Genomic DNA, 14709 nt, shown 5'->3' on the forward strand with positions numbered 1-14709 from the left:
GAGAGTCTGCCTGCCGATGCAGGGGACACGGGTTCGTGCCCCGGTCCGGGAAGATCCCACATGGAGTGGAGCGGCTGGGCCCGTGAGCCATGGCCGCTGAGCCTGCGCGTCCGGAGCCTGTGCTCCGCAACGGGAGAGGCCACAACAGTGAGAGGCCCGCGAACCGCAAAAAAAAAAAAAAAAATGTTGACCAGGGACTTCCCTGGTGGTGCAGTGGTTAAGAATCCGCCTACCGGGCTTCCCTGGTGGCGCAGTGGTTGAGAGTCCGCCTGCCGATGCAGGGGACATGGGTTTGTGCCCCGGTCCGGGAAGATCCCACATGCCACGGAGCGGCTGGGCCCGTGAGCCATGGCCGCTGAGCATGCGCGTCCGGAGCCTGTGCTCCGCAACGGAAGAGGCCACAACAGTGAGAGGCCTGCGTACCGCAAAAAAAAAAAAAAAAAAAAAAAAAAAAAAGAAAAAAAAAAAGAATCCGCCTACCAATGCAGGGGACACGGGTTTGAGCCCTGGTCCGGGAAGATCCCACATGCCGCAGAGCAACTAAGCCCGTGCACCACAACTACCGAGCCTGTGCTCTAGAGCGCACGAGCCACAACTACTGAAGCCCGCGTGCCACAACTACTGAAGCCCGCATGCCTGGAGCCCGTGGTCCTCAACAAGAGAGGCCACCGCAATGAGAAGCCTGCGCACCGCAATGAAGAGTAGCCCCCGTTCACCGCAACTAGAGAAAGCCCGCGTGCAGCAACAAAGACCCAACAGACCCAAAGATAAATAAATAAAAAATTAATTTAAAAAAAAATGTAGACCAGGACTAATATTTCCATGAACTGTAGGAACAAAAGGCAAAGTACACTGAGAATAACCCTCTAAACAAGAGAAAAGACACATTTTCCCCCTTTACAGAGAACTAAGCTATGATAAAGGAAGAGCACGCTGTTAATGAACAGATGAGAACTTAAAGCTCTCTCTTGAGAGCAATTTAATTTCTTATTCTTAAATCTTATCCTAAAGAAATCTTTTACTACCAGCTCCTGGGCCTAGAGTGTGCCCTGCCAGCTTCCTCTCTCCCTGCCTCTCCAGCAAAGGGCAGCTTCCCCCGGAGCCCCTTCCAGGTTCCTGCCCCTCTGGCCAGTGCTCAGAATCGGCTTCTGCCTGCACCTTGAGGCCACCAACCCACACAGCCCGGAGTCTGCACCCAGAAATGCAAGTCCTCGCACAGGAGGCCAGCAGAATACAGGGAGCTCAGCTGACAGTGACCCGCTGGTGAGGGAGGAAGACAGAAGCTTGCTGTTTGCCTCATGACCATCTGTCTCTTCTCCCAGTATGTAATTAAAACATATATAAATATACAAAACCACCACTCTCGGTTCAATGGAAAATTAACCCGTAGGATTCTAGTGAAAGAATCATAGAAGATGAATATGGAAAGACCCTAAAGATGCCCACTGCAGTCTATCTCCCTAGGAAATTTAAAAGACTTGTCCAAGGACAGAGACCTAATAGAAATAACCAGAGCTCAAACACAGAACTGTTGGGTCCACATCCAAAGAAGGAAGCATCAGACGTGCATACTTCAAAACACTTTTTAGCTTTCTTCTACACCACGTATACTAAAAAGGTCCCATTTTACACAGGGAGCAAAATCGCAAGACGGTTCAGTCTGTTTCCCAAACAAACCCTTCCTTCTGCCCCCAGCACTGGCTTCTTATCTCTCGTTCATTTCTGCTGCACTTATTCTAAGGTATCTATCAAATCCTTCCTTTTTTCCTGGTCCCCTTTAAGATTCCCCCAGATCCATCTCAAATCTCTCCCACTTCTGATGCTTCTCTCCTACATCCTCACCCTCCTACATCTCATCACCTCTTCTATCCCTTCTTAGGCCTAGTGAGATCAGCGTGCTTCCTTCTTGCTCTGCACTCACTGGCCCCTGGCCCCTCTATCAGACATCGTCTGTGTCACTTCTTTAACCTTTGATCCTCCTCCTCCATCCGCACCCTTCCAAATCCCCTTTTACATACACACACCCCTCCCAGCCTCCACCCTTACCTCTCCTCCAGCCTCATTAAGTTACAACATCAGTGATTGAAACAACCAAAAAAGACTGCTTGTAAAATCAGATGCCCTCACTGACCCAGCAGTTTCATCCCTGGTAATATACCAACATACGCAGAAAGAGCTACGTATGTACATCAAAAGGCAGGCACAAGAATGTTCACTGCAACATGATTCATGACCACCAAAAACTGGAAGTGGCCCAAATCAGCAGTAGAGTGGCTTTTCTAATGACTTCCTATAAAACAAGAGAACAAACTACTGCCACACACAACACAGATGAAGCTCACAAACATAATGTTGAATGAAAAAAGTCAGACAAAACAAATCGACATTGTATGCTTCCATTTAGAGAAGTTCTAAAACAGGCACAACTCATCTGGGATATTAAAGTCAGGTCTGGGGTTACTTCTGGGGAGGATGTGGAGGGGAGTGATGAAGGACATGAGGGGATTTCTGGGGGTGCTGGTAATGTTCTACTTCTTGACTTAGGTGGTGGTCACATGTCCTGTTCGTTTTGGGAAAACTCATGAAGCTATACATGTATGATTTATGCACTTTTCCATACATGTGTGATAGTTCAACAAAAAGCTTTTTTGGGGGGAGTGGGGGGCGGGGCTGCACTGCAATGCTTGCGGGATCTCAGTTCCTCGACCAGGGATTGAGCCCGGACCACGGCAGTGAAAGCCCCGAATCCTAACTACTAGGCCACCAGGGAGCTCCCCAAAAAGCTTATTTTAAAAAGACACACAAATGGACACAAGTGATAGGGCATGACAGAAATGTTTAAAACTGGACACTGATGATGGCTGAACAAGTCTATAAATATACCAAACATCACTGAATTGTACAATTACAATGGGTGAATTGCATAGTAAGTAAATGTTATCTCAATAAAGCTGCTAAAATATATATAGAAACAAAAAATATTGAGTCATCAGAATGTAAATTCAGTGAAGGCAAGGACTTTGTTTACAAGGGTTATATGCCTCGCTCCTGGAACACAACAGGAGCTCGAAAAACATTTGCTGAATGGGGGAAACAACTGGATCCACCAAAACTGAACTCTTGAGAGCTTCACTATTTACAATCTCCTTGTGGGAAGTCTTAGTGACAGTTACAGACTAGAACTAAAGGCCCTAACTTCAGACTTTTTTATATTTTGTTTCTTCAACATAACAGTGATTAAGAGCAGACTCTATGGGTTCAAATCCTGGCTCCACCGCTTACTAACTGTATGACCCTCAGCAAGTTATCTTTGTGCCTCAGTTTCTTTATCTGTAAAATGGGGATGATAATAATACCTACCTCATAGGGTTGTTATGAAGGACAAATGTGTTAATCTTCATATAGTAAAACACTATATAAATGTTTGACAAATAAAATAAAGAAGTTCTTTCTCCTGAAAATAACAAAGCAGACATTTTGAGTGGCAAGGGATAGACATGGGCAGTTCCAGTGCTTTACCTGATGAAATGTGTACTTGAACAAAAGTGTCAAAAACTCCACCACGGGGAACTGGGAGTAGGACTCGATTCTTCTTAGGTGAACACTCACAAAGAGCCGCAGAAAGTCAGTAAACTTCTCAATGTAGCTAAAGAAGACAAGAAGACAAAAGGTGACAATGAGAAACTCGGCCACCTCCCTAGAAGAGAACTCAAATTCAATCCAAATTTCTTTCAGTACAAAACTATACAGATTTATAACTAATATATTTTCAGTTAAAAATATAAAGGCCTGCAACAATTACCTACAGGTCAGGCAACCCTTCATTCCATTACCACCTGAAACATAGCAGAAAAGCAACTTTAATCCTCAGACACTATCTAGGTAAGGCATCTTATAAGCTAGCGTACTCATATTTTCTAACTCAGTGTTATGACCCAATTAAAGTGAAAGGAAATGGTACTCAAAAGGTCCATGGGCAGATGATCTGTCATTTCAATGTGGCAAGTCTGGAGGGCTGGTTTTCTTTGCTAGGAGGCCAAAATATTAAAACGAATGTGCTAAAAACCCAAAAACAAAACAAGGCTATAGGAAAGGGATGGATGGCATCCAGGTAAGATATATTCAGTCCTGCAACCTAATGTTCATGTTTTTTCCCACCCTCTGGCTCCTGGTGCTAATTAAACATAGCATGTCCCAATCCATTCTAAAAGTGATTTCAAATCTAAGGGAGGAGGACTGTTAGAGCTGGACAAGACTCAGGGACAATTTAATGATGCATCATTTTAGAGATGAAGCCCAGAGAGATAAAGTGACTGGCCCAAGGTCACTCAGCCAGCTCACAGAAGAATGGGACTACCATCTACTCCCAATCCAGTGCTCTTTCTTTTCACATCACAGTGAATTCCCAATTCATTTGTATTCAAAAATCATTTCACAGAAGAGTGTGGGTCACAGCTGCAAGGATAAGATATTTTTGTTATTGAATACACAGCACATCATCACTCTCACATTTCAGAAACTGTCATTTTAAGCTCCTAAATACCAAAAGGTGATTAGAAAATGAGATGGGCATACCTCCATAAACCACATTTCAGAGACAGGTTAAAAAAGATAAAAGATACACTGGGCCTTAGCCAAATATTGAACGATGGCTAAAAGCAATTCTGAAACTCCTAACTGCAAAAAGCTGTGTGTTGTTTTTTTTTTAAAGCAAAGATGTATGAGATAATAAAGGGGAAGAAGACTACCCCTCAGAAGAGCAAAACTGGCCCATAATAAAATGTCCCATATTGTTCCTGGGACCTAGCACCCTGAGGGTGGCCAATCTGTGTGGCCGCCACACACAGGTAAGCTTACTTGCAGCTTAAAAAAAAAAATTAATTTGTTTGATAAGGATCATGGGGTCAAATACTTGAAAAACAATAAGGCACTAATCAACAGTTTTTAGAGACGGGAAAGTACAAAAAAACTTCTCTGAGGCCTTCAATCACTAATACTCAAGAGCAGGAACTCCTCATTCCTCGCTCAGCCTATTACACATTTTTATGTGGTTATTCAAAGACACCAACCAGTTTGCTGCTCTTCAGGAAGATGCACTCAATTCCCTACCACCCATTAAAGAATAAGGAGAAGTCATGGGTCAAATACCACACAATCTCAATTTTATTTGAATCTCCAACCCAATTTTTTTAAAGAATACAAGCAAGACTGTTCAGTAGCTAAAACTCCGATTTTATTTCACCTCATTTTCTTTCCCTTGCCCACCTTCTGGTACAGGTGCTAATGAGCAGTAGAAAGTTAGAAAAAAAGGCAGTAGAGGAGGAGAGGAAGAAACCTGGTTAAGCAGCTCCTAAACAACTGAGAATGGACTTAGCTGTTTAGAATTAGTGGTAAGGGACCCAAGAGCCAGGAAGCAAGCACACAGTGTTGTTCATGTCACCTTTCTGCTTCCAGGCACCTCTCAGCTTTCACAGGGCAATAGGAAGCATAGGATTAAAATATAAAACCAAGAGCACAAAAATTACACGTAACAAAATCAGAACACAGATCATCCGTGATGACATTTTTATACCACCCAAATGTAAGCCATAACAAACATTACACCACAAGTAAAAGTCAGAACAACTGATATCTGATGGTTGGTACAAGCAGTTGGGTTACTGTTGTGATTTTTTTAAACATATGAAAATACAGCCTTTCTTAACCAAAGCTAGAAAGGATATAAACATATAAGCTGTGTGTCTGAATGTTGATGCTTTTGAATTCAAATAGGAAGCTATTACCAAATAATGAAAAATAAAACCAACATATTACCATATCAGATTATGAGTTCTTTTGTGATTATACAAAGAAAATTTCACACAAAGCTTGTTTACAATGAACCAAACCAAAATAATCTCATGTATCATCTTTTTCAACTTTAGAAAAATGTATTACAATTGCTAAATTTAGAAAGCACTAAAACTGTCTTAACTTTAGGCACTTGACTTTATATCCCACTGCTTACTCTAAAGAAAAAGAAATGGCTTAACTCTGTATAGCTTAACAACAAAAACAAGCCAAGGAAAATTGATGAAAATACTAACAACTTTTGCTGCCAGGCAATCTATAAATATTTACTAATTCAATACAATTTATCTGTTTGAAAGTCTCTGAACAGTCAACATAATGTTCTTAATATAAGCTTCCAATTTTCCCTTTTGTTTTTACACAGCAGTAGCATCATATTAATGAAAGCTGTAAGACACATAAATGACATCATCTGTAAGGGAAATAAATGAGACCATGCCTCAGCATACTGTGGAACCATCTGCTAAGAGTCCTTAATAAAGAGAGGCTAAGTGATTTTAGGCTCCATTCAGGAGGACAGTAACCAAGAAACTCAGGTGTGTGCCCCATTAACAACTCTCCTTTCTTTTGATGAAAACTTGCCATCGGTGTAAAACTCACATTAGTGACAACATTCCTATACACTGCACGATGTTCACTTGAGAAAAGTCAAATAGTAAGAACCAACAAGCAACACCAAGCAAGGAAGGGCAAGTGTAACTCCTGTACCTCCACGGGCCTCCTCTCCTGTGCTTGGCTACGCATGAGCAGCGGTCCCAGCTCCTGCACCACCTCAGACCTGCAGACAAAGAGTGAGGAGAGGGCGGACAAGGGTGGAAGGGAGGACAGGAGATGGACGGGCAAAGAAGACAACCAACCTACACAATTCACACAATTCACAACTTTTCCAACTCAACTCGTTTCCCTTAACCACCCTAGCCCTTCCAGCTAAGCTTGGACTTACTGATACACACCTACCTCTCCGTTCCTCACCAGGAGCCCCAGATTCTGAAACCAAAGAGGATTACAGACACTATGCAGCGCAACGTGATAAACAGTCAAGGCCCATTCTCAGGGCACAACCGATGCCACACCTGTTTTCATTACCTCTCATCGAGTTCTTCTAGCCTGCTCTTCACCGTGTGGGCATTGTTATCCTTGGTGATTTTCTGCAGGAGGTAGAAAGTCTGCTGGAACATACGCAGTAAGTACTCCTCGAACTCCATAGGCACACAGTTCTTGGACATGAGTTCATTGATGCAGGACATGGCCAGGACCCCAAGCCGGCCGCGCTCCTGACCCAACACACAGTTCTGGCTGCTGCCGTTAACTGATGCCATCTTTCTGGCCCGGATGTCACAGCCAAAGCGTGCAAAGTGGAAGATGGTGGTAAGGAGGGACGGGGTGATGCTGGCAGAGAGAGGAATCCAACTGAAGAGATGGGCCAGGCACTCCAAGGCCAGGGAACAGATATACTCACTCTCCACATCAAGGATGGGGATTGGTTGATTCAACAGTTTGGCTGAACTAGGACTCTGCAACAGGTTACTCAGTAAGTCACCTGAAACACAAAAGGCTTTTAAGATAAACACTATCAAATCTCTTATAAACCAATTTAAGTAATTCTCCTTAAAAAAAACAAAAACAAAAAACCAAGCATTAGCATAAAGCAGAAGTTCTCAAAGTTTGGTCCAGGGACCCCGGAGAGCCCCCAGAACCCTTTTTGGGGTTCACAAATTCAAAACATTTTTAAAAGAATGTTGTTTTCCTTTTTCACTTTTATTAACTCACAAGTGTACAACGGAGCTTTCCAGAGGTTACATGCCAAGTTACAAGCAACAGAGAAAAAGCAAATGCTATCTATCATTAAGCTACATATTAAAGAGATTTACAAAAATGTAATGCTGCTCTTCTCAGTAAATGTTTTTGTTTGCTTTGGAAAAGTTATTTTTCATTAAGATATATTATTTGTTAATATGCACTGAGTTCATCACAGTTACTTTTAAAAGAATTAATAAATATTTCCAAATTTTCTCAGTTTGAATATCAATAGATAAAACCCACAAAGCTCTTTGAGGACCTCAATAATTCTTTTTTTTTTTGCGATACGCGGGCCTCTCACTGTTGTGGCCTCTCCCGTTGCAGAGCACAGGCTCCAGACGCGCAGGCTCAGCGACCATGGCTCACGGGCCCAGCCACTCCGCGGCATGTGGGATCCTCCCGGACCAGGGCACGAACCCGTGTCCCCTGCATCGGCAGGTGGACTCCCAACCACTGCGCCACCAGGGAAGCCCCCTCAATAATTCTTAAGAGTAAAGGTGTCCAGGGAATTCCCTGGTGGCACAGTGGTTAAGAATCCACCTGCCAATGGAGGAGACACGGGTTCAAGCCCTGGTCCAGGAAGATCCCACATGCCGCAGAGCAACTAAGCCCGTGTGCCACAACTACTGAGCCTGCGCTCTAGAGTCAGCGAGGCACAACTACTGAGCCTGCGTGCCACAACTACCAAAGCCCGGGCGCCTAGAGCCCGTGCTCCGCAACAAGAGAAGCCACCGCAATGAGAAGCCCGCGCACCACAACGAAGAGGAGCCCCCGCTCACCACAACTAGAGAGAAAGTCTGTGTGCAGCAACAAAGACCCAACGCAGCCAAAAAATAATAATAATAATTAATTTTAAAAAAAAAGAGTAAAGGGGTCCAGGGTGGGCAAAACAAGTGAAGGTGGTAAAAAGGTACAAACTTCCAGCTGTAAGACAAATAAGTCCTGGGAATGTAACGTACAATATGGTGACTATAGTTTACAATACTGTATTGTATATTTGAAAGTTGCTAATAGTGCAAAATAAATTCTCACAAGAAAAAAATTTGTAACTATGTGTGGTAACGGATCTACATTTACTGTGGTGGTCATTTTGCAAATATACATAAATCACTATTTTGTACACCTGAAACTAACACTAACAGTGTTATATGTCAATTATACCTCAAATGAAAAAAAAAAAAAGAGTAAACAGGTCCAAAGACCAAAAATTTGAAACTACTGGGCTAGTCAAGGTGAGGTCTGTGGACCTGCATCATCAACATAACCTGAAAGTTTGTCGGAAATACAAATGATCAGGCAACATCCACACCCACTGAAGGAGAACCTGGGAGGCCAGGGCAGGAAGCTGTGCTTGTACCAGCTCTCCAGGTGATTCTTATGCTTGCTTAATTTTTGAGAAGCACTGAACACTAAAGGAAATCACACAAAATGAAATTGGGGGTGGGGGTGGCTATAAAATTATTTTAGAGAAGACAAAAGAAGAAAAACATTCATAACTATAACAAGAAGAAGCCTTTCCTGAAATAAAGGTGTGACTATACAAAATGAAAGGGCTTATTCTGCCCCAAGAAAAAAAATGAGTAATCAATACAAAAACTTCAGGAATAAGGGAATGTAGGCAGAAAAAGCACATATACAAAGGAGAAAACCCCGAATTCAGACTTCACAGTAACAGTCAAAGCCAAAAAACAGTGGTGCAGTGTCTACAAGTTCTGGGGCAAAGAATGACTTAACCCAAAGGTCCCCTTTGAGTATAAAAGAAGGTGACATTTTTTTCAAACATGCAAAAATTCAAATAATATATTGCCCACAAATTCTTAGGGAGGATACTGAACAATGAAACCATGCAAATAAAGAGATAAATAAAAAAGAATTACAGAATGGTGAAGCTGTGGCAAAGGGACTAATGCAAGCACTGAATTAAATACAGAATCAAGACCAAACAAATGGAGGAATTATAGAAGGGTGTGCTAACTAACTTTCTCACCTTTCACAAGCACGAAGTCTCAAAATATACGGTCTAGGGCTTCCCTGGTGGCGCAGTGGTTGAGAATCTTCCTGCTAATGCAGGGGACACGGGTTCGAGCCCTGGTCTGGGAAGATCCCACATGCCGCGGAGCAACTACGCCCGTGAGCCACAACTACTGAGCCTGTGCGTCTGGAGCCTGTGCTCCGCAACGAGAGGCCGCGATAGTGAGAGGCCCGCGCACCGCGATGAAGAGTGGCCCCCGCTTGCCACAACTAGAGAAAGCCCTCACACAGAAACGAAGACCCAACACAGCAAAAATTAATTAATTAATTAATTAACTCCTACCCCCAACATCTTCTAAAAAAAAAATATATATATATATATGGTCTAAAATTAAAATATGTAGTAAGAAATTGGTTTTCATAATCTTTTTTTCTTATCCTTGGAGATATCTTTTACAAACTAATATTCCTTGTGGAAAAAGCATCTCAAGGTCAGCAATTCCTTCCATTTAATACTTCCTGTTAAATTCAAGTAAAACTAAAACTGAATAGTCTTTAGCAAAAATATATGATACCAAAAAAATATATATGATACGATGCCATTTGGTCCTTTTATTCAGTTTAATCTATCTTTAACTGCATTTATGTAGAGAGAGAGGTCTGGAATGATGTTATTTCTGTATGGTGGAATACTGAGTAAATTTTTACATTTTGTTTTTTACCTTATAGCAGCAGTTCTCAAATGTTTTAGTCTTAAAACCCCTTTACACTCTTAAAAATCACTGAGGACAGCAAAAAGCTTCTTTCTGTAGGTTATTTCTATTGATATTTGTCATATTAGAAATTAAAACTAATAATTTTTCAAATATTTAATTCATTTAATAATGATAAGCCCATTACATGTTAGCATAAATAACATTTTTAAATGAAAAAATTGTATTTTTCCCTCCCAAAAATTAGTGAGAAGAATAGCACTGTTTTTACATTTTTGGAAATCTCTTTATTGTGTGGCTTGAAAGAAGACAGCTAGATTCTCTCATCTGGTTCTGTACCCAATCTGTTGTACGATGTTGTTTTACTGAAGAGAACCCAACTTCACACAGATATACAACTGAAAGAGAAGGAAGTGGCCTTTTCAGATAATGGCAGCTATTCTAATACTAAAATCTGATGAGTACTAATTTCTTAAAGGTTAATTGCAATGTGGAATCTGAATGAGCTTTTTTTACTCGGTATACTCATGAGAGTGAGAATAAAAATGACAAACAACGTCTTAGTATTTTTATGACCACATCGTTGACCTTTGGGACCCTGAAACGGTTTGGGGTATTTTTTATGACCACATCGTTGACCTTTGGGATGCTGAAAGGGTTTGGTCCCCAGACCTGTTGAGAACTGCTGCCTTATACTAATGTTGGATTAATATGAACAGAGTAGTTAACGTTTCTCAGCCTCAATCTCCTCAGCCATTAAAATGAGGATTTTGTGATTTATTAATAAGAGTTTAATTTCCATTGTTAAAACTAGATTAAAAAGTTGTTCTCTGGCATCTATCTTGAAAGGTGTTTGCTGGTTTCTGTTCTGAAAGAGCTGCATTTGATACCAGATGAGACTCATCATGATCTCAGCTACTCAAGCTGGTAATCAGAAGACCTGGTTTCAAAGAATAATGCAAGAAGGATGTTCAAGGAGATTCTGCAAACGTTTCAGTTTGTTTATTACTGGATTAATAATTTTGATTTTTGGAATTGCTGTGGTGGCTTTCCACTTGAGTCATACAACTTTCTCTCTATCAATGGTTGTTTCTGGTATTGCTTTTTTCATCGTTCATGGACTGACGGCCATTTATGAAAGATGCCAGTTAGAGGAAATCACCATTACCCAACTATTAGAATTATCAGGGCATTTATCAACCAGGATCAAATTGAGGCTTTAGCAATGGAGGAACCAACAGACACCACCTCAGTATGATCTTATACTAAACCCGGACACTGTTGAGCCCTTGGGTCTTTTTAAAGTCTCTTGAACATTCTTAAATAGAAATAAATTCTGGCTTTAAAAACAAAAACAAAACAAAAAAGTTGGCCCTATTCTTCAGCTCAGAAGAATTTTTCCAGAATGGGATTCTAAGGTGGGGTGTGGGGAGAGCAACATATCAATGATAACACTGATGTTAAGAACAGCTACTAGGACTTCCCTGGTGGCGCAGTGGTTAAGAATCCGCCTGCCAATGCAGAGGACAGGGGTTCGAGCCCTGGTCTGGTAAGATCCCACATGCCGCAGAGCAACTAAGCCTGTGCGCCACAAGGACTCAGCCTGTGCTCTACCTGAGAGCCACAGCTACTGAAGCCCGGGCGCCTAGAGCCCATGCTCCGCAACAAGAGAAGCCACTGCAATGAGAAGCCCGCACACCGCAACAAAGAGTAGCCCCCGCTTGCCACAACTAGAGAAAGCCCGCGTGCAGCAACCAAGACCCAACACAGCCATAAATAAATAAATAATAGTTTTAAAAAAAAAAAAAGAACAGTTACCATTTCATGTGCTATTATTATTTGCTTGGTGCTACACCAAGCACTTTACATATTCTCATTTAATGCTCCCAGCTCTAAAGTAGGTATTATGATTATCTGCACTTACAGACAGTTAGAATAACTCAAACACAGATAGATGAGGCATTTCCCCCATGTTCCTCAGCTAGTCAGAGGCAGAGCTGAAACTAAAACCTAGGTCTAGCCCCAAAGCCTATGCTCCTTCCCAGAAGCCAGGTCAGGAAAGATTATGCAGCCAAGAAAAATGATCAGTCAGAAAGCTAATATTCAAAAATAGAAAAATATGTAAGATCCAAAGTCACATGTAAAATAGCATGTGTACACCATGACAGAAACTATACAAAGATATAAGCACAAGGACAAAGACTGAACGGGAGTGTGCAAAGGTAAAACCTGTTTATGTGGATAGGATGATCTCTATTTTTTTCCCCTCAAAACAAGTATCTTTTAATGTTGTTTCTCGATAAAAATTATTTTACTCAACTTTAAATGTTTCAGGGAATTTTAGTAAATCATAGAAGAATTTTTCCAAAATTATATATTTTTTTCTTCTTTTTTTTTTTGCGGTACGCGGGCCTCTCACTGTTGTGGCCTCTCCCGTTGCGGAGCACAGGCTCCAGACGCGCAGGCTCAGCGGCCATGGTTCACGGGCACAGCCGCTCCGTGGCACGTGGGATCTTCCCAGACCGGGGCACGAACCCGTGTCCCCTGCATTGGCAGGCAGACTCTCAACCACCGCACCACCAGGGAAGCCCCCAAATTATATTTTAATCCAAGTGAAGGAATCGCCACAGAACAGAGACCCTGCTTCATGCTGCAGCATTTCCAAAGCTATGCTGAGAGAGCTTTAACAAGCTCTTGATTATAAAGAGGGCTTGTAAGAGGGCTCCTCAATTTTAAAAAACCCGTGACCAACCTCATCTTCCCTGAATTGGGCCAGGCCCTGGCGGCAACAGACACCCACGCCGCGAGTAGTACGTAGGCTACTCTGGGGCATTTACTAACTTGGAAGTAACCCAGACATGGTCGGAACACTTGTAATGGGCTTTCATACAAAGATCCCCTCAGCTTCTTTCTTTTCTTACTTATTGAAATTCCACATGTTTTCTATTCAGTTCTACATTTACTAAGAGCTTCTCAACCTCAGCACTATTCACATTTGGGGTTGGATAGTTCTTTATTGTTCTGTGCACTGAAGGATATTTAGCAGCATCCCTGGCCTCCACTCACCAGATGCCAGTAGTACTCTTTCTTCATTTATGTTAACCAAAAAATGTCTCCACATTGCCAAATATCCCCTGCAGGGCTAAATCACCCCAACGAAGAACCTCCGACCTAACTGTAGCCTCAGTCCAGTAAAATGGGGAGAAACTCTTTTTAAGGAACCCATGGGAGGAGGAAACAAGATCACAAGAGCTGTGATCCCAAGTCCCATTTTTCTACAGATGAAAAGATCTGCAAGTACACGAACATGTGCATCTTGTAAAGAGTTTGGGAAAAAACCGGAAGGTGTAAACTGGTCGCAATCGATTAGGGCTAAGACATCTTCACCCTAAAAAACTTTCCAGGGCTTCCCTGGTGGCGCAGTGGTTGAGAGTCCGCCTGCCGATGCAGGGGATACGGGTTCGTGCCCCGGTCTGGGAAGATCCCACATGCCGCGGAGAGGCTGGGCCCGTGAGCCATGGCCGCTGGGCCTGTGCGTCCGGAGCCTGTGCTCCGCAATGGGGGAGGCCACAACAGTGAGAGGCCCGCGTACAGCAAAAAAAAAAAAAAAAAAAAAAACTTTCCATTGCCAGTATATATACGCATCTATATTTAAAACTAAATACCATGTGTGCAAGAACGATATGGCCCCTTAATTTTTATTACAGAACAATCAAAGCTAGCTCAGAACTACAGTATTTATGTAATTTCGTTTTGTTCACTTTTTTTCCCATTTTCCAAGCAAAAAGAAGCAAGGACAAGAGGAGAGTAACTAAGGAAGAGGGCTGAGGCTGCACGAGCACAGAAGGAAGCCGCACCACGGCATACAGACGGTACATCCACACCTCCCCTCACTCACTCCTCAGAGCAGAGTTGCTCTTCTACAGAGAGGACATCCAAGGTCAGAGAAGGTAAACCAAGTAAGCAGAGAGCCAGGACTCAACCAGGGGAAGGAGGAGGCGGGCAGACATGGTGAGAGTGACCGAGACAGCAAACTTAGAAGAAAGACAGTGCGCCTCGACTGGGAATGATGGGTTCACGTCACTGTCCCACCCCTCACTGGTGATGTGACCTCTGACAAGTTACCCGCCATGAACCCCAGCTTCCTTTTTGTAAATAAGAGAGAAAACCATCATCAATTTCACAGGATTCTGGTCTAGTGAGGTGAGTTTAGGAGATGAGGCAATAATTTGGGGAACTATTCTGAGAAATAAACTACACACACCCGTCAAAATTTTTTCTATAACCAGACTGTTAGAGCAGTTGTTGGAGGGAATGGTCCCTGGGGTTTTATTCTTTGAAAGTCATCAGACAGAAAATGACATTACAAGAAAAC

The 14709-nt window shown here is 42.4% G+C and overlaps 1 protein-coding gene across 2 annotated transcripts in view; it reads right to left on the reverse strand.

Moving 5' to 3' along the window:
* XPO6 (exportin 6) overlaps positions 1–14709 on the reverse strand; it is a gene marked incomplete at its 5' end in the record, with an annotated part of 73608 nt that overhangs the window by 45178 nt on the left and 13721 nt on the right. For both annotated transcript variants that reach the window (XM_079719914.1, XM_079719913.1), the window contains 2 exons: positions 3520–3646; positions 6937–7390. In XM_079719914.1, the coding sequence (XP_079576040.1) occupies positions 3520–3646; positions 6937–7390 (581 nt within the window). The remainder of the gene's footprint in view (positions 1–3519; positions 3647–6936; positions 7391–14709) is intronic.

The sequence above is a fragment of the Hyperoodon ampullatus genome (assembly GCF_949752795.1).
Source record: "Hyperoodon ampullatus genome assembly, chromosome: 14".
NCBI lineage: Eukaryota > Metazoa > Chordata > Mammalia > Artiodactyla > Ziphiidae > Hyperoodon > Hyperoodon ampullatus.